Source organism: Marmota monax, unplaced genomic scaffold, assembly GCF_021218885.2.
Source record: "Marmota monax isolate L192 unplaced genomic scaffold, Marmota_monax_Labrador192_F-V1.1 WCK01_AAM20220418_F8-fsc00001, whole genome shotgun sequence".
NCBI lineage: Eukaryota > Metazoa > Chordata > Mammalia > Rodentia > Sciuridae > Marmota > Marmota monax.
Window position 1 is genome coordinate 54,979,861 of NW_026693777.1, and position 21,615 is coordinate 55,001,475.

The 21,615-nt window shown below is 32.4% G+C and overlaps 1 protein-coding gene across 2 annotated transcripts in view; it reads left to right on the forward strand.

Moving 5' to 3' along the window:
• Unc13c (unc-13 homolog C) overlaps positions 1 to 21,615 on the forward strand; it is a 601,300-nt gene that overhangs the window by 130,431 nt on the left and 449,254 nt on the right. For both annotated transcript variants that reach the window (XM_058584813.1, XM_058584812.1), the window contains 2 exons: positions 14,260 to 14,282; positions 14,862 to 14,926. In XM_058584813.1, the coding sequence (XP_058440796.1) occupies positions 14,260 to 14,282; positions 14,862 to 14,926 (88 nt within the window). The remainder of the gene's footprint in view (positions 1 to 14,259; positions 14,283 to 14,861; positions 14,927 to 21,615) is intronic.

The window sequence follows — 21,615 nt, forward strand, 5'->3', positions numbered from 1 at the left end:
TACAGGGAGGCTATGAGTTACAGACTATTGCTTATTAAAATATTAGGACTATACTAGAAATATATATAATTTTATTTTTAAGAAAGTTTTTTAGAATTAGTTTTGATATTATTGTATAAGCAGGGAAGATATATTTAGTTTTAAACGTGATTCATAACAATTAAAAAATGTAACTACTTTTGGATTGTTGAAGCTTCCTTAAAATCCTTGTTAGATAATTCTAATATCTGTCTGGTCATATTGGCATCTATTGATTAACTTTTCCCAGTTTACAATCCATACTTGTGCTTGGTAAAAAAATAAGTTTTTATGTAAACCTGAATATTTTAAGTATTTAAGACTTTGCATTATATTTAAATCTTAGGTTCTTGTAGGCTTTTTCTGACACTAATCTAATGGTTGAAGAAGAGTTCTGACCCATTTTTGGCAGGTGGGGTTGAAAGTCTGGTTTCTCTACGCTCCCCCCATAGATATATCAAAGAGGAGGACTTATTTATTACTATTTGACATAGCTGGGAGTTAAGGCTTTCCACAGTTTATCTGCTTATACCAACTTAGTAGGATGTCTGACTGCTGTTTCCCATATGGCTACCACTGCGTAAGATGGACCCAGAATACCTTCCCAAACTGAAAAGCACCTACTCACACATCAACTCTCTCAAGAGTCCTTTCCGTGCCTAATGTCCTCTGAAGAGTTAAGGGATCTCTTCTCTGAGCTCTCATTTCACTTTGTTTTAACCTCATACAGTTACAGTGAATTCATAAATTTCTGCTTTATCCAGAAAGTTCAATAATATGGAGGTGACCCCACTGAGAAGTGGTGAAAGTCCTCAATGAAACATTTCTTAACAGTATTCTGCAAAGAAAATAAGGTGGAAGTTCAAGTATTAGATCCCAAGATCTTTAGCTAATCTGCCTTCTTGCCTCTAATATTCAGAGTTTCTTATGTTTATTTTATTTGTAATGACAATACTTTTAAGTTGCATTTAGTGAGAATAATAGGAAGAATAGGTGTATCCATTTTTACTGAAAACAGAAGTCTCACTAATAGATTTTATATTGTTGAAGCACTATTTTATCTCTTAGATCAGCATAACTTGGCTAAATATGTATACAGTTGCACACCAATAAATTAACTGCAAACATTTTATTTAGGATTTTGTTTATCTATGATATGGGTGCATAAACTTAACATGTATTATCCATTTCTGATTTCTATATCATGCTTATACTGGCCTTAGAAAATTAATTGGCCCATTTTTTCCTATTTCTATTCTGTGCCCATCTTACTTTTATAGTCAAATTTATAAAACATTGGAATTATTCATTTTGTATATACTTGATAAAATTTATTTTTTAAACTATTCATTATCTTTCTTGTGGAGCCTATTCTACTGATTCTACTTCCTTAGTAATTTTTTTAGTAAGTCTTGGAAATCCATATCTCTAAGAAAATTCGTTTTTTTGATAATTTAATTGTCTTAGAAAATTTCCCATTTCTTTTAAGTCTAAGTATAAATTGTCATGAACTTTTCAAAATCTCCACTGCATCTTTAATTATATCATTTTAATAATAATATTGTAGAAATATGCATTCCATCTTCTTAATCAATTTTGTTAAATATTTTAGATTTTATTAAAGTTTTAAGGCACCATTCGTTGTTTCGCCACCTCATAAATTTACATTATTTTCCATCTCTTCTTTACTACACTGATTTTTACTTACTTTGCCTTTATACTATGATTATGGTTTAATTTTTTTGAATTGTATTTTAACTTAGTCTACTTTAATGTTTTACAATATTTAAAGCATGTATTGAAGGTTATTCTCTTCCTTCTGTCACATTAGCTTTCACCCACTCACACATGTATACATGTGATGTTCATGTTATTTAACTTTAAATTTGTTATAAACATTAATGATTTTCTCTGTAAATTATATTAAGGAACATTTATGTTTCCAAATGTAGTTTTTAAGTATTTGTTTTTGTTATCTTTTAATTTGTTCATCCATTGTTGATTTCTTATTTAAATGGTGGTTTGGCATCAATTACATGGAATATTTTGAGACTTCTTTTATGGCCAAGTGCATCCTTCATTTTGGACAGTATTTTAGGTGAAAATCATAAATGTGTTTCAGTTGTGAATTCTGAACCAGACATGTACTTGTGTACTTAGCATAGACTAGAGGTTCCTATTCTTCATTGGTAAATATTTTCCATTTATGTACCTAAATGGATGCAAAATTTCCTAGTTTCTTCTCTGTTTTCATATTGCTACTTTTTAACCTCATACAGTTACACTGAATTCATAAATTTCTGCTTTATCAAGAAAGTTCAAGCTTTTCTTGTGTATAGATTCTGTCATGTGGGTTTACCTTTAATATAAAAGTTTCTTGGGGAACAGTGGCACTTATCCTTGTTTCCCAGAGTTTCATTCCCAGTCCTTAGCACAGTGCCTACCACTCAGGAGACATATGGATGATGAATCAATGAATTAAATGTTTCAACATCCATGTAAGCAATTGGGCTTTTTCTCTACTTCCTTTTAATTTTGAAGTGATTGGGAGGGAGATCATGAAAAAAAAAAATATATATATATATATATATATATATATATATAGGCTTAGATATATCTTAAAATTTAAACAAAGTATGATGCCTAGGATTTGTGTGTTTTTATGGAATTATGTTATATATGGACCAGAAGGCAGAATCTTTCTCTATCATCTTATTCTTGCCTTATTTTCCAGAAGAATGAAATGGATGTTTATAGATAGAAAATAAAATTCTCATCATGTTAGATGTAATTCTCTTGCTTGGAAGCAATCTTCATTACACATGGCACTTAAGGTATACTTTAAATTCCTTAATAGGATTACAAGGACTTTCAAGTTATGAACCCTATTCATTTACCGTCCATTTCTTGTAATCATCATTGTGGTATTCCCATGTTTCAGTTCCTAACATTCTACAGCCTTCCAAGCTTCAATGCCTTTTGAAATCCCTTTCCCCGGACCCAGAATACCTTCCCAAACTGAGAAGCACCTACTCACACATCAACCCTCTCAAGAGTTCTTTCCGAGCCTAATGTCCTCTGTCACTGAAGAGTTAAGGGATCTCTTCTCTGAGCTCTCATATCACTTTGTATCTTTCAAAAATCCTTTTCATAAAATATTGTCATTATGAACCGAGTTTTTCCGTTCATTTCCCACCCAACCCCCAAGCCAAAAGTGAGCAGTCTCGTATGTAAGACACCACTTACATTGGCATTAATCTCACTCAGCACCTACCCATTGCCTCCTTAATCATGACTGAAATATTTACCATGCCAAACTGCTTCCTCTGTTCTAGCAGCTTGTAATGAATATTGATAACCTCACAAGACACTTGAAAATACTTTAATAAGATGATTTGCAGACTATCTAGCCCACAATGGATACTCTATAAAGGCTATGGCAACTCAACAATCCTCTGAAAAAATGAATGGTTTTTCTCTTGACTGTTTTCAGTGCCCAGGTGATGACTTTCAGGCATACTGCACAAGTTCTAAAAGCCATGTTTAAATTACATGTTGGTAAATAAAGCAAACGATGTCCTCAGTGAGCAATATTATCATCAGTGAGACATTTAGGTTATCATTGAAAGAACTTAAAGCAAGGAAGTTAAAAGAAGTTCTTAAACTGGATTGAAATCAAATTATTTACAAACTTAGAAATCTATTCAAATCCCTTTCAAAAAATACAATAGGGGTAAAATATCCAGAGAGGAAATACATTTCTAACATTCATCTTAGAAGATTAAAAATGAATTATATATATATATATATATATATATTTATATATATATATATATATATATATATATATATATATATATATATATATATATATATTTATATCTGAAATTTAGAGATTAGGTTTTACTGTTTAACATTTGGCGATAATAGGTAAGTAAATCTTTCTTGTTATAGTGAAACTTCACTATACATAACAAAATAAAGTCATAGACTTGAGAGTAATAAGCTTTAGAAGCTAGTCAAACATTGTGAATTTTCTTATAAATGAAGGAAAACTGAGGATTAGTTTTAAATTTTCTTCTCAGAGAGGCTTGTCTTAAAACATGTTGATTTGATACATGTATACATTGTGGAGTGATTACCACAATAAAATTAACACATCCATCAGCTCACTGAGTTACCATTTTCTATGTGTGATGAGAACACAGAAGATTTATTGTCTTAGCAAATATCAAGAAAACAACAGAGTATTATAAACTGTAGTCACCATACTGTTCATTAGCTCCCCAGAACTTGTTCATTTTATAAATGGAAGTTTGTACACTTTGATCCCAAATTCCCCATTTTTCCTACCTGGGAAAAAAAACACTGTTTTACTCTCAACTTCTATAAGTTCAACTGGTTTCTTTAGATTTTCCATATAAGTTAGATCATAATGAATTTGTCTTTCATTGTCTGGAATACTTTTTAAAAATTTTTTGACATAATTCTTTGTGTTTATTTACTTATTTATTCAAACATTTTAAGTTAATATGTATTAATTCTACATATTAATGGAGTTCAGTCTGATATTCCTTTCCAGGCATGCAGCGTCCACTGATTAAATCCAACCCTTCCCTTGCCCACCCAACTCCTACATACCCTTCTCAATCTTTTTAGTAATTTCTCTTCTACTTTTTGGTCACTTTGTTTTAGCTTCCACATTAAAAAATGGTACTTGTCTTTCTGTGTCTGGCAAATTTGCTTTAACATACTGTCCTACAGTTCCATCCATTTTGCTACAAATGACAGGATTTCATTTTTCTTTATGTCTCAATAATACTTCATTGAGTATATGTTTTCTTTATTCATTCACCTATTGATGGGTCTCTAGGCTGATTCCATATCTTAGCTCTTGTGAATAGTGTAACAATAAACAGGGGCCTCAAGTAACTCTTTGTTAGCAGATTCCTTTTCTATACCCAGAAGTGGAGTAATTCAATCTCATGGTAAACCTATTTTTAACTATTTTGAGGAAGCTCCATATTTTTCTCCATAATGACTATACAAATTTACATTTCTCTAGCAATATAGAAAAGTTCCCTTTTCTCCACATCGTTATCAGTATTTATTTATATATGTATTTGTCTTGATACTAGCCATTCTAACTGGAGTGAGATAGAATCTTGTTGCAGTTGTGGTTTGTATTTGCTGATGTCTAACGATTTTGAATAATTTTTTGTCATATATTTGTTGGCCATTTGTATTTCTTCTTTTGAAAAAAAATGTCTATTCAGAACATTTGGGTTTTTTTTTTTAGTTATTTATATATGTGTGGAGATTAACCCTCTGTCAGATGAATAAGATGGCAAATATTTTCTCCTTTTCTGAAGACTATATCTTTGCTCTGTTGATGGTTTTCCTTTGCTATGCAGAAGCTTTTTAGTTTGAGGTAACCCATTTGTCTGCATTTGCTTTTGTTTCCTGTGCTTTTGTGGTCCTATCAGAAAATTATTACCTGTACCAAAGGTTTGAAATATTTTCCTTATATTTTCTTTTATTAGTTTCAGAGTTTCTGGTCTCATATTTAGGTCTGTGTTCCATATTGGATTTGTACAGGGTGAGAGATAGGGGTCAAGTTTCAATCTTCTATATCCAGTTTTCCCTACACCATTTGCTGAAGAGGTTGTCTGTTCTCCAGTTATGTTTTTGGCACTTTGTTGAGAGTCATTTGGCTGTGTGTTTATTTCTGCGATTCCTGTTCTGTTCCATTGATCTGTGTTTTTTGTTTTGTGCCAACACCAGTGTGCTTTACTTACTGTAGCTTTTTTTGTATGTTGTGAAGTCAAATATTGTGATTCCTGCAGCATTGTTATTTTTGCTCAAGATTGCTTTGAAATGGATGGCATTAGAGCAGATTATGCTAAGTGAAGCTAGCCAATCCCTAAAAAACAAATGCCAAATGTCTTCTTTGATATAAGGAGAGTAACTAAGAACAGAGTAGGGTCGAAGAGCATGAGAAGAAGATTAACATTAAACAGGGATGAGAGGTGGGAGGGAAAGGGAGAGAGAAGGGAAAATGCATGGAAATGGAAGGAGACCCTCAGGGTTATACAAAAGTACATACAAGAGGAAGTGAGGGGAAGGGGAAAAATAATATAAGGGGGACAAACGAATGTCAGTAGAGGGAGCAGAGAGAGAAGAGGGGAGGGGAGGGGAGGGGAGGGGAGGGGAGGGGGGATAGTAGAGGATAGGAAAGGCAGCAGAATACAACAGACACTAGTATGGCAATATGTAAATCAATGGATGTGTAACTGATGTGATTCTGCAATCTGTATATGGGGTAAAAATGGGAGCTCATAACCCACTTGAATCAAATAGTGAAATATGATATATCAAGAACTATGTAATGTTTTGAACAGCCAACAATAAAAAATTTAAAAAAAAATAAAATAAAAAATAAAAAAAGATTAAAAAAAAAAAAGATTGCTTTGATTGTTTGGGGTCTTTTGTGCTTCCAATATGAATTTTAGGATTATTGTTTTCTAGATCTGTGAAGAATGTCATTGTTATTTTGATGTCAATTGCATTGAATCTACAGATCACTTTTAACAATATTAATTCTAAATCTATTTATGAATATGAGGAATCTAAACATCTTTCTCTGTCTTCTTCAATTTTTCTTACCAATGTTTTTGTAATTTTTGTTGTATAAGTCTTTCATGTCCTTGATTAAATCTATTTCTATGTATTTCATATTTTGTAGCTATTACAAGTGGAATTGCCTTCATGATTTCTTCTCAGCACATTTGTTGTTGATATATAGAAATGGTATTGATTGGGGTATTTTCATTTTGTATCCTGCTACCTTACTGAGTTGATTCATCAGTTCTCCTAGTCTTTTGGTGGAATTATTGGAATTTTCTATGTACAGAATAATATCATCTACAAACAGGAGTAATTTGATTTTCTCTCTTCCTGTTTGCATGGTTTTTATTTCTTTCTCTTGCCAATGCCTCTGGCTAAAATTTCTAGTACTACATCAAATAAGAGTGGTGGAAATGGACAAACTTGTCGTTTTCCTATTCTTAGAGGAAGTGCTTTCAGCTTTCACCCTTTCCATATCATGTTGGTTGTGAGTTTGTTATATATTGTTGTAAGTCTTTATTATATTGAGGTATAATCCTATATCTAACTCAGAATTTTTATCATGAAGAGATTATGAATTTTATCAAATTATTTTTCTGCATCTATTGAGATGTTCATATGATTCTTTTACCCTTCATTCTCTTGATGTGATGCATGATGTTTATTTATTTGCATATGTTGAACCATCCCTGCATCCCTAAGTAAAACCACTTGACTATGGTGAGTGATATTTTTACTTGCTGCTGAATTCAACTTGCCAGTATTTTGTTGAATAGTTCTGCATTTATGTTCATCAGGGATATTGGTGCATGGTTTTCTTTTGTAGTTATTGTTGTACCCTTGATTGGATTTGGTAAGGGGTAATGCTGGCCTCATATGAATTTAGATGTACCCTATCTAAAAATTCTTTGGAATAGTTTGAGAAGAATTAGCTATAATTATTCTTTGAAAGTTTAGTAAAATTCAGCAATAAAACCATTCAATCATGGGCATTACTTGTTGGAAACTTTTTGTTATTGATTTAATTTCATTACTTGGTATTTGGATTTTTTTATGTCCTCAGGGTCATGTGTGCCCAAAAGTCTTCTATGTTTTCTAGGTTTTCCAATTTGTTTACCACATTGTTTTTCATAATAATTCCTAGTGAACATTTGTATTCTATGGTATCAGTTTTCATGTTACCAAGGAATATATTTTCCTTGGTTGTTGTCTTCTTAAAAGATGGATTTCAGTTGAGAACACAGATAGAAAAAAAACATAAAGTATTTATATAGTGAAATGAATGTATTCTCAATGGAGAACCTGGTGTGGTTCCCAAGAAAGAACCTGGTGCTGTCCCAAGAAAGGAAGCACCATGGGAATTTACAAATGGCAGGTTTTTATGTTTGGCCTGGAAACCTCCCTTCTTATGTATTATAGTCTTGGTTCCCTACACTGACTTAGTATACTGCCCTACACATGCTCCAAAGCTGAAAAGTTTCTGAAACTGGTTACACTCATTTCTTTGCCATTTTAAGAAGGTAATATGTGGCCAAGTAGGAGGCAGATTTATGTTTTTTTGCTTGTTTGTTTGTTTTTATCAGCTTAGAGGGAATGAGGTTTTGTCATTCAAGATGGAGTGAGCCCTGTTTTCACTTTCCCCACCCACTTCCCCTTGTCTACCTACCTGCTCTAACATTAAGGACTCCTTTTTCACCTTGGATTTTTATTTAGACATCTCTCTTTTTTATGTTCTTTAGTGTAGCTAAAGGTTTGTATGTTGTGTTTGTCTTTTCAAAACAAATCATTGTTTCATAGATCTTATGAAAATGTTTTTTAATCTCTGTTTTATTTTATTTATGTCTTCTCTGATATTTGTTATTTTGAACCTCTTTGTTTCTTGCTTTTCTAAATCACTGACCTAAAGTCTTAGGTTGTATTTTAAAGTATTTATGTTTTAAGTAATCAGTCACGTTACTATAACTTCCCTCTCAGTACTGCTTTTTGAGTATTTCATCAGTTTTGGTAGGTTGTGTTTGCATTTAATTTGTTTCAATAATTTTTTTTAATTTCCCTTTTGATTTTTTTGATGACCTATTGTTTCAACAATATGTTATGTAATCTCAATATTTTCATATAATTTCTAAAATTTCTTTTGTTTTTTTTAACTTCCAATTTTATTCCATTATTTTCAGGAAAAATATAGGATATGACTTCGGGGTTTTTGTTGCTGTTGTTTTTTTTCTTTTTGGTAAACCCTCTTTTGTAGTCTAACATATATGATCAATTCCATAGAAAGTTCCATCCATTCATGAAAAGAATGTGTAATTTGTAGCTGTTGGATAGAATTATCTGTATACATCTGTTAAGTCCATTGGACTGCAGTATAGTTTTATTCTCCATATTTCTTTGTTGATTTTTTTGATATGGATAATCTGTCCACTGAGAGTAAACCAGTAATTATCCACTATTATATTGCAACCTATCTCTTCATTTAGGTCTAATAATGTCTATTTTATAAAATTGGGTGTTCTGACATTTGGTTGGTATACACAGATTTTAAATCCTTATACCTTCTTTTTGAATTGATCCCTTAATCATTATATAGTGACTTTATTTGTCTCTTCTTACCATTTTCCTTTTAAAGGTTCTATTTTCCAATATAAATACAGCTATTCCTGCTCATTTTAGATTTCCATTTCTTGGATTATCATTTTCCATCGATTTATTTTCAGTCTTTTTATGTGTGTTTACTGGTGAGATGAGTTTTTTGCAGGCAGTGTATTGCAGGTCTCACTGAGTTGCTTAGTGCCTTGCTGTTGCTGAGGCTGGTTTTGAACTTGTGATCCTCCTGTCTCAGCCTCCGGAGCTGCTGGGATTACAGGAGTGCACCACTACACCTGGCTTAATGCGTTCTTAATGTAGGCATTTAGCACTATAAATTTCCCTCTTAGAACTGCTTTTGCAGAATCTTACAAGTTTTGATATGTAACATTTATACTTCTTTTTGTTTCAAGATAATTTTTTACCTTCCTTCTGATCTTTGCTTTGACGCATTGGTTGTTCTAGAGTGTAGTTGTTTAGTTTCCATATAGTTTTAAATTTTCTAAAATACTTCCTCTTACTACTGATTTCTAGTGTCATACTTTGTAGTTAGAGAAGATACTTAATATAATTCAATCTTTAGATTTGTTAAGATTTTTTTTGCGTTTGTGGCCCAATATGACCTACCTTGGAGAATGTTCCATGTACTTTAGAAGTATGTGCATTATATTGCTGCTGGATGCAATGTTATGTCATTTTTATGTTTTTAAATAATATTGCTAAATAAATCAAGCTTATAAAATGCAAAAGACAGTAGAAAAGAATATTTTATCCTACTACCAAAGCTGAACAATTGTTAACATTCTGGTAATGTTCATTTCAAGCTTTTATCTATGTAAAATTTTGTTTTACATAGATGAAACAAAATTATTATAATTACAACATTACTTCATTAAGGTTTATTTTATGTGCTATAAACATTTCTTATATTTTATACAGTCTTTCAATGCACTGGTCTTAATCATCACAAATTCTTGAATTAAGGTCAGGGAACATAATTTTCAACCTATATTTCTATTTTAATCTATGTTTTTCCAATTTTTTGTTGTAATTAATGAAGCAGTCCTCATCTTTGCCATGAATTATTTTTTAGTATTTAAAGTTGTATAAGTTTGTAAAGGCTATTGTAACATCATAACATAGTGCCGAAGACTGAGTGGCTTAGGATAGTGAAAATTTATTGTCTCAGAGTTCTGGAGGTCGACAGCCTAAAATCAAGATGTTGGCACAGCCGTACCCTGAAGCTCTAGGGAAGAATCTGCCTAGGCCTCTCTCCAAGTTCTACTGGTTGTTTGGTTTGTGGCAACATAACTCCAAGCTTCTCGTGATGTTATTTCTGTATGTACATCTTTCTTCATATTTTCCCTTTTAATAAAAATACTATTTTCATTAGATTAATACTATTCTTCTTGAATAATCATTTTAATTAATTACACCTATAATGATTCAATTTGCAAACAAGGTCACCTCCCAAGATATTAAAGATTAGGACCTCACCACATTAATTTTGGGAAGACACAAATTAACCTGTCACAAAAATAATTTCCGTGGTATCCATGTTCAAAACTAGAATTTCCCCCTCAAGTCAACACTAAAATTTTGAAACTTTTGTTCTAATTTTCATTCTTTTCAACTATTCATGATAGCATTTGATTTATGATATCCTCAACAGCCTTGAGAATTATTTTTACTATTAAAGTTAATATATTTGTTCTTTGTTAATTTTATGATAATAATTAGGCATAGTTTTAATCAGTTGGATAATTTTTTATACTTAATTACCATTGTTGAATTTTAATTTATAGATTAATTATTTCTTTAAATTTGAAGATTTCTTCTCATTCCATAGGTTTAATAAATATCCCCTCCTCTTCATTTACTTTTTTCTTTAGTTATTACACATTTAATTTTTAATACACTTGGAACTTTGAGACATATGTATGAGATGAGTATGCAAATGGATATTATAGATGCACCATCACTGACTAATGATTCTCTGTGTCTCTGATAAAAAGTATAAAATTAAGTATAGTATATTAGTTTTATTTATGTCTCACTCGTATCCTCACCTACTATTTTTCTGGGACCATATGTTTTAATGGTTTCTCCTCATAATGCTCACTTTAAAAAGTCCCAGATGTTTCACATATATGTAATCCAATTATACTTGAAATTAGCATAAATGACTGCTACTAGGATTCTGACTTTTAAACTTATTGGATAACAATATATATTTCCTATATAGGAAAATGAAATAATATTTTCTTTATTAATATTTTTAGATATTCCATAAAGTGGTACAGCTTATTAAAACTGTTCTTTTCATTGTCAGAAAATATTTATTGGACATCTACTCTATTTCAGGAATGTGGTAGAAATTAAGAAAATGAGATTAAAAACCTACTAATATTGAGGAGCTCAGATTTTAGAAGGATTGCAGATGAGGACACTGGCAGATATGAGTATTAGAAGAGAGGAAAGCTCAGTGTGCAATGACCATGGATCCTTGATAAATGACCAGTTTCCAGGAGTGGGGCTTATGATTTAGGTGTTTTTTGGAGGTTTACAGCAGCTCACTAGGTGGGAAGAGGGAACAACTGTTACAGAGGATAAAAACAACAAATGCAGAGTCACAGATTTCAATAAGTGTGGCACAGAACTAATTTAGTTCTGACTCAAGTTTAGGATGTAGAAAGGGAATGATGAGCCATGAGACTACAGTAACCCTGAAAATCAGTAATCTGATTTTCTTTTGTGAAGGCATTGAGTATTATTGATCTGTTATAAAAAGGGGAGTGACTGATATCTGTATTTTAGAAAGTTTTAGGAGTAGAATATAACAGGGAGATAAGAAAGAAGTCAAAGTGAACAAAAAGGGTTCATTGATAATAAATTATGTTGATTGAATGAATGGAACAGTGAATGAATCAATGTATTGACATAAAAGGCAGCTTAATGATGATTGATGACCTTTGTAAAACTACTTTTATTTCGTGGAATGCTTGAAATAGAAGACAGACACCTATAGGAAACAATGAATACAAATTGCCCCTATGAAATATTGAATATCTGAAATCAGATCTATTTCATTGTTTTAAAAACTAGTTATTGTTAATGTATAGGAAATAATATTTTATTGCTATAAAATATATTATTAAATTAGTTATTAATCTGTTACAATTAGATAGTTGCTTTGTTAGTCATTTAATTAGCCCTTTTAGTATTCAAGGTGATTTTGTTTTGTTTTCTGGATGTAAAATTGTCATTACTGAAAATAACAACTTTGTATCCTAACTTCTAACATTTATGTTCTTTCTTTCTGTTAATGCTTTAATATACTGGCCATAACTTCCAGATATATAATGCTCCCTTTAAAAAGTTACATTATGATAGTGGAATGTTTTGTTTTGTCCTTGATAGTAAAAATGTGCTAATTTGTCACACTTAAGTTGGTGACTGTGAAATTAAGATTTTTAAAAATATATTAAATGTAAGACAGACCTATTCAAACTCATCTTAAAGTCATTTTTAATAATTACTTTGAAGGCTTGAAATTTTATCAAATAATGTTTTGGTACCATTGAAATTCGGGTATATATTTTCTGACCAATTGATGTGGGACCAATTGATATGTCATATTAAATTCGTAATTGGTCATTTCATAATTTTAAATGATTCTTAGGGCAAAATATTCTTGGACATAGCCTGTTTTTCTTCCAAAATAATACTGAACTGTATTTGCTATATTTTATACAGTATTTAAAATGTTTATGTCCATAAGATTCATCTTTCATTACTTTATAACACAGTTTGCCATGTTTTATATTTGAAGATTAAATATGAGATATTGCGAAATCTGCACAAAGATATTTAGTTATGAAAATTAATCATTCTATACTTAGTGAGTCAGTAAGGGTCTTGGTTGAGCTACATGACCTTGGGCAAATTATCATTCTGAGGCTCATCTATATTTAAAAAAAAAACAAGAGAGGGTTTAGACTTAATTCCAAGGTCATTCGAACTCTACTGTCCTGCCTACTCATATCCATAGAGATGGCCCTCCAGCATTAAACTAATAAGCAAAGCTAAATATATTTAAGAACAATAGTTCTATTTATAAAGTAAAAATAGTCCTGTATAAAGTAAATATAGACCATATCTTGTGACCTGGCAGATTTAGATGGGAGTTTGAAAACAGCTACAATAACAACCAACACCACTACAAGCACACAGCAATTCATTGTCCATCCACCTGGGCCCATACACAGTCAAAACTGAAAACTATTGCTCCTGTGGTTTATTTGAAATCATTGTCAGACTGTGGGCCAACCACCCATTGCTGTTTTGTGCGATTCACATAAAACATTGGATCTAAAAGCCCCAAGTGGAGCATTAGGAGCCCTGGGTTCTTGTCTCACTTCTGCCACTTTCTAGATTTGTGATCTTAATCAAGGCACATAACCCTTTAAGGCATCAGTATTTTTAGGATGGAATCATTTATATTATTTTTAGTCTTAGTTCTACATATGAGGAACCATAAATAAGTAATCTTCTAAAAAAATAATTTTATAGACAGTTGAGGTTTACTTTAAAAAATATTCAGTTAGTTGATCTCAACAATGTCCTGAAGTAATTGGGGAAAATATTTCTGACCTTATTTCAGAGTTGAGTGTAGACTCTAGAGAATTTGGTAGTTTGCCCGGTGTGCTCAGTAAGTGGCAGTACCCCAGCTGGAGTCCAGAACTTCTAAATCTTCAACTGTGTTTTTTTTTAATTGTTGTTGTTGTTTTTAATATGACACATTTTCATTCATTAAATCTAGCAATACTTTTCAAGCATTCTCTCACATCTTTGCAGCTCTTTAAATTATAAGGAATTATTTTCCCTGTTCCTTTGGGGTTCAGCCTTGCAACTGTTCATTTGTGATTTTTAACAATGTAACGATAACACTTGTTCATGTATATGTTTAAATGGTTTCTTGAAAAGTAATCCATCTAACATTTATCCCTTCTTTTCCTGATTCTCTTTCAGATAGCAGTTCTGTGGATGAAAAGGTTTTAAATCATACTTTTTCTTCCCTCCTGAGGGATCTTGTCTTTGTACATGTTTGTTTGTTTACATATTAGACCTGTTTGATTTCTCTGTTTTAGTTGTGAAATGTGCATGTCATCCCAGCTTTCCATTCTTTGGTTGTCCTTTAAGTGTGCCCTAATCTGTTGCATTTATGAAGAGGTTACACCTTGCCAGCTGTGCTTACTTTAGCTTACCTTGCCAACCCTAGGGGTCTGCTTCGGTCAAACACAAGCATCTGTTCTTAAGTCTGGCTAAGTCATAATCTTCCTGACTGATTCATGAACTTCACTGCACATACCAAGTTTAAAGGGCAATGGTATTTGGAATATGATGTATTATCCTGGACTCTGCCAGTGCTTTTGTTTAAATGCTGACAGCTAATTTCAAAACCTCCACTCACAAAACACAGCTTTGACTTGGAGCTGACCCTGCTTAGCATCTGTCATACTAGGTGTTACGTGTGTAGTGCAGTTGACCTGTGTCCCAATGTCACTTACATACACTATAGTATGCTAAAATACTGTTTGTTTTGTTTTGTTTTTTCTTATTCTTCATTTAAGGTTCGAATAGTAAGTGGCAATGATTTGGATGCTTCCAAATTCTCTGCACTCCAGGTGTTTGGTGGGTAAGTAGTTCATAACCTTTATGATTCATTCCATTTCTCAATAGCACTTGACTGTGCTTCTAACACACATTTTGAATGCCAGATATCGCATGGCAGTGTAATTAGTTAGCCTCATTGTTGCTTTATTTTTTCAGAGTAAAGTAGCTTTTATCCTGTTTTCTTAAAAAAAAAATAAGCATGAGACACATGTTCATGACAAAAGATTCTAATCTGAATGTGTATGAATATAATATAGATAATATAATATATGTATATATATACATGCATATTTCTATGTATATAAACAGATGTGTGTATATACATATACATATATGTATGTATATACATGAAGAAAGTTGAAATCTTCTAATCAGTTAGCATTTAGCATATACAAATGGAACCACACAATTGTATATAAGTAAATTTATATTAACACAATGCTGTTTTGATTTGCTTATTTGCACTTAGTGATATGTGCATGTACATCTTTCTGTCAACCACTCCATGAATGTAATTTATAGCATTGTTTCTCATACTTGCATATTATTACATTTAATTATCAAAATATGTAACATTTAGTCACAAAAATAATATATGAATTGTATTCTCCATGTAAAATGTTGAAACAAGAAGCATCCTCTTTAAGGCCTAAAATAACAGACTGGTTTCACTTTGGCAAGTATGTTCATAGGCCTCTTTCTGTGTGCTTCCATTCATATCTATGTTCATATAAAATCAGTAGTTTTGTAATCTCTGAGCATTTTAACATAAACTAGTCTAAATTTCTTTCTATATGTAAATAAGTAAGCACTAACATTGCAGATTTTATACCAGCAATTGTAACTGTTTCATATATAATGACTCATTTGATCTTTATAACAGCCTATAAGGTAAGTACTATTTTGACATTCATTTTACAAATGAGAAAATCAATGCACAAAGCACTTAGAAAATTCTCCCATAATACAGCTAGTAAGTGGCAAAGTCAATAATTCAGTTCAGATAATCTAATTCAAAAGTCTATTATCTTAATTGCTGTACTATATTGCTTTTGCAACTTGCAGTTTTCTTTTTTTCTTTACTTTTTCATTTAACAGTATGCCTAGCAAAAATTCCTGTTAATTATATCTAAGTAATCCAAATGTTTCACAATATTTATGCAACATTTATTAGTAAATTGTTTCTAGGTGCCATTATTGTAATGATACTGTAGTAAACCCTGTAGTAGTATTTTTTTAAAGATTATACATAGCATATATAATATATATATATGTAGAGAGAGAGAGAGAGAGAGAGAGAGAGAGAGAGAGAGATCTATATTAGGTGATATTTAAGTGTTGAAATTTGAATATATTTGTCTACAATATAAGTAGAAATGGGTTATATACATACTTTAGGGTTTTTTGGCAAAAAAGTTTTGCAATTCTGTCTTATGATACTGTCATTTGTCATTCTTTTAAAATGAATCTTTTTGTTATATATGTATATATATACACATATATATATATATATATATATATATATATATATATATATATTCACATTTCTTATTTTAAATAAAACATTGGTAAGATTTAAAGTTTCAAATTTAAAACTCTTGCAAAATTATACACATACACACACACATCATTTTTATTCTTATTTTCCATATAGAAGTGATTAAGAGGTAAATTCTGTTATTTCTTTAATGTCAATATTCTTTAAATAAACATGTGAGGAATTCCCCTCATTTCTATTATAATGTCATAACAATTCAAATAGCTATAAAAACAGACATATTGAAAAATTACTATGACTTATCCACAGAAAATTTATATAATAAATAAACTATTTTTATGCTACCCCACACATATTCTTCCAGTTTACTAAAAATGATAAATCAACAAATTGAATAAGGTGGCTATCTTAGAAAATAATTGAGTTGAATTCCAATTTAATCATGAAGAAATATTGAGACATAATTTCATGATGCTGAAGGTTTGTCTGAGTTTATGATCTTATAGACCCTGCATCTTCCACCATAGCATCCATCACTTCGAAATGACTTGATTTCCTAACTCATGTCTAAATATAGACTTTTATCATTGCTAAAGCAACAGAATTAATATACATCCATGTGTTTCTCAAATGCACTGTGGGTAACTTTCTGCTAAATCTGGGTCATTTTTGCATTTCCAATAGATACTTTCCATATCCTTCTTTTTCCAGAAACTGCCTATTTAAAGGACTCTCCCAGTGATTTTGGAGTTGTGATTGTTTGAGAAAGGGATGATAATTTTTAATCTTAGAGAATTTGTCATAATACACACATTTTTACATTGGAAGCTTCATGCTTAGAACAAAATGACATGAGACATGGAGAAATGTGAGAGATGAGTGAGATCGGGGTTGGATCAAAGATATAGGTCTTGGTTAATCAGATACTGAGGTTTAAAAAAATAGAGCAATGAGTTGCTTTTATAATACTGATTCTTTAATCTGGAAGACAGAGACCTTTCTTTACATGCAGATTTCATATTGTCTTTGTCCTTTTCATTGCTTCTTGACCTTGTTGGTAGGTATCACCCAGTTTCTTCCTATCTTTTCTAGCCTTCTCCCATCCTTTCCTGTTCTCATCTACATCCTGGGGAACCTGTTTCACATACTGAATTTATGACATAATTTCACTCTCATTTCATCTTTAGAGGGGTTTAGTGGGTACCTGGAATAGATCCCCTCCCCTCTTGGATATCCACATCTACAGTGCTAAGGGGCATCAAGGGGTCAGTCAAAAAGCAGACACCCATGGAAGGAAACATGAATATCTATCTGGTCTCAGCTGGATTGCAATAATTATTGCTCCAGCAAATAGAATTTAAAGAAAACATAGGATATTCTTCATCAGAATTCAGGATAACCATGGACCACGTAGTCCCTTCAGAACTGTGTCCTTAGTTTCCTGACCAGTTCAAGTGTAACTGGAGGGCCAGTCTGACTATTTCATCCCTGGTGCTCCCTTGAGGGAAAGATTTGACCCAGGCTTTGCTCTGGAGGTAGGAAGGTTGTTGGGATGAACATACTGGTGCTATTTGGGGCATAGTCACTGCTATATAATTTTGGTTATTTTAAAGCAACTTAATGGAGAGGGGTATCATTCTGGGTTCCAGGTCATTGTAAGTTCTTCACTAGAAGGAAACCACATTCCTCTGCAACCACTCTGTCCTTTTCACCCACTCTGCCTTCCTCCAAGACAAAGCAAGGCCAGTTTTGTCTTCACATTTAATTTTTCTTCATTACTCTCTTTTTGTGCCTAATTTAGTAAAATAGTTGCTGCATAATTTGTTTTCATAAACTACAAAAATTTATTAAATGGTTAAAATAGATTTGCAAGCCAATCTTAAATGAGGTGAGGGAGGGTCCTGGGTGGGGAATGGAAAGGGAATGATGGTTTGATATAAACAAAACAAATACACTATGGGTATGTTTTGGTACTGTTCTAGGATTAGAGAAGTGTGTATTGAAATGTCCCTGTTGGTTAGTTACAGAATAGAGTGTCTAGCATGTTTGACTCTTTAAAAAACATTAATAGCCACTTGTAGGTCCTGTTTGGAAAACCCAGGTACAACTCCTGCTTTTTTGGAGGTCAGTGTGGAGATAGTTGACAAGATTCTTGTTAAGTATCTCCTCTGTATCTTCCTTTTATAAATGCTACTGAATCATGTCTTTTAGGAGAAGGATTAAAAGAGATTTGAAATAAAAATGCTTACTAATTTTGTTAAAAACAGATAATTTATCATTGCATGAATGCTTATTTTCTCTTGAAGAACATGAAGAGAACATCTGCATATGAACTTTGGATCACAAACTTTTAGAAATATTTGCTTATGACTGGGCACAGTGGCACATGCCTATAATCCCAGCAGCTTAGCAGGCTGAGTGAGGCAGAAGGATTGCAAATTTGAGGCCAGCAACAGCAATTCAGCAGGGTCCTAAGCAACTTATTGAGACCCTATCTCAAAATAAAAAGTAAAAAGGGCTGGGAATGTGGATCAGTAGTAAAGCATCACTGGGTTCAATCCCCAGTGCCAAAAAAAAAAAAAAAAAAAAAGAAAAGAAAAAGAAAAAACAATCATTTGCTTATTATACTTTTCCTATTAATATTTTAGTATATTAAATAATGTTTAAATATTATTAAAATCATTATTTTTAAAAATAACACTTTAAATATCTTTCTTGATAAATAAGTATTACAGTCATTCCTCTCAAAAATCACTATTGTTCTAGAAAACTGAGATGGGAGAAAAATTTAAAAACAGAGCAACATTGCTACTTTGTGGCAGTATGAGCTTATCTTTCATTTTTCCACTTTCATCATCCCTAACCACTGCAAAGTCAAACAGCATTCATACCTCCCTCCTCTTCCTCAGGTATCAATGAAAGAAAAACTTATACACCTGGAAATTAGATTGTGGAATCAATGATTCTGCTTTCCAGCTTTTGATTGGATCTCTGTATGGTTTCTATAAGTATTGCTGGAAAAGACATGCTATTTTAATTGTATTTTTACTATCTGACACCATAAAAAATCAGACAGGCTCTGGGGAAAAAAAATGGAGAGGGAGAGAAAAGGTGAAGAGAAAAAAATATGTGAAAGAAGACTGAAAGAATTATATATTTCAGTGAAATCTATAACAATTAACATTTTATATATTTGGTGATTTTTATAAGATTTTGTTAACTTTTGTCCTATGTGTTAACAAAGAAGCACACGTAAAGAGATTACTAACATATAGGAGATTGATTTTGGGAATAACTTAAAGGTAGAATGCAGAGGGAGCAGAAGTAGGCAAGAGGAACCCATGACAGGGATCTAACATCTGTGAAAGAATAGATGGAAGGAAGGAGGATTGGGTATAAAAGCCTTAAAATGAATGCAAGAACAAAGTGTCAGGCAGACCAATGGGGAGTCCTAGAGAAAAGCCCAAAGGAGTCCTGAATTGGGTAGAAGGGGGCTAGTTTTATTACCCCCACCATGTTCAATCATGGTTGGGAGCAACTTGTGGATAATGTGGCCCTGGGAGGAAAGCCATTGTGAATTCTGGAAGGTAGCAGCTGGAGTCTATCATCATGTTATCCTGCTCTCAGTAGAGGCTCTCTAAAGGATATGTGAGTCTTACTGTGCATGGCTAACTACATCAATTCGATGAAACCACTTTGATAAATGATAGTGAATGAACTGATAATAAGTAACTTACATGAATCATCTTTTACATGAGAATGACACCTTTTGAGGCTTTGATTGCATATAAGTTTACTCTTCCCTAGATATTTGAAGTCAGAATTCCACTGGTTGTATTATAAAGAACATTGCAAAGCTTCCATGTATTTTATTCTCTTTCTAATGCCAAAGTACAAACCTTATCTGCACCAGAATTAAGAATGGTCTATAAAACAGTGTTGGAGTTAGAGAAAGGCATTTGTGGGAATGGGGATTCTCCTTTTTTTTTTTCTCCTTTTCTCTGCTAGTCTAAGCTTCTCCCTGCACAATGGTTGTCAAGGGCACCGACTCTCTTTGGCCTAGGTGAAGGAGGGTTTACCCCTTGTCTATGATTCTACGCTAGGCTGTGGCTGCTTTTCTTAACCCCAGGAACTGGATAATTCCCGATTAACTACTACCAGGACAATTGAACCTTGTCAGGAAAGAGTCAATGATGAGAGGGAAAAAGCAAAAGTAGAAATAGAGGAAAATGGAGAGAGGAAGGCAGGACCCTGAGGACAAAGACAAAAACTGTTTTGACTTCATTTTCAAATAGGAATAATTGCCAAAAATACATACAAAAATTTCCAAGGTTATTCAGTTATTGCCATGAAAAATAATGTAGTGAATATGAAAAAGCCAATTATCGGCCAAAAAGTTCTTTACAATTTCTTTGTTTTATAGTTGATCTTGATTGAAACAGCACATTTGTTATTGTTGTAGAATCTAAAAAGGGTTAAGTCGCATAGGCCTTTGTCTTTGACTTCTCAGTTAGTTGTCTTACAAAACAGCACATTTGTTATTGTTATAGAATCTAAAAGGGGTTAAGTTGCCTAGGCATCAATGTAGCCAGCTTACTTTATTCAATATTTTCTGACATTGCTTTTATATTCCTCTAAAAAGTTTAGAAGGTTGCATACTATCTTCATGCCCTCTTCCTCACTCCTAGTCTTGACTATGTTTAGCTAGGGCCTAAAATAATTCATGTAACATAGAGGCTAAGGGTGCTCTTACTTTCTTCAGGCTCTTAACCTACTTTTTCTCATGGTGTTGGTCTTCTCTCTAGTTGCTGAGAACTTTTTATTTCAGTTCTCTTAACCTAATTCTCAAATATGATATTTCCCAGTCCCCTTAGTTAACTTTCCTACTTTGAACTATCAGAAAACTTCCTCAGCCTAGAAAATGGCTGTTTTCACTGCTATAGTCACTTCCCCAAGGGTCAAGAGTTGACCCTACACAAACATCATTGCATTCTCTAAACCAAGTATTGCCAAGTATTGAAAAAATAACAGCAATACCACAGTTTGTATTCATCACAACAACAGCTCACTCTAGGGGAAAATGGGAGACTTTGTCTTTGACTTCTCAGTTAGTTGTCTTACAAGAGAGCTCCCTCTCCCTCCCAACAATTTGATACAGAGAAGTTCACTATTGATTAACATGAAGAGTGAACTAGAGATTGTTAATTCATAGG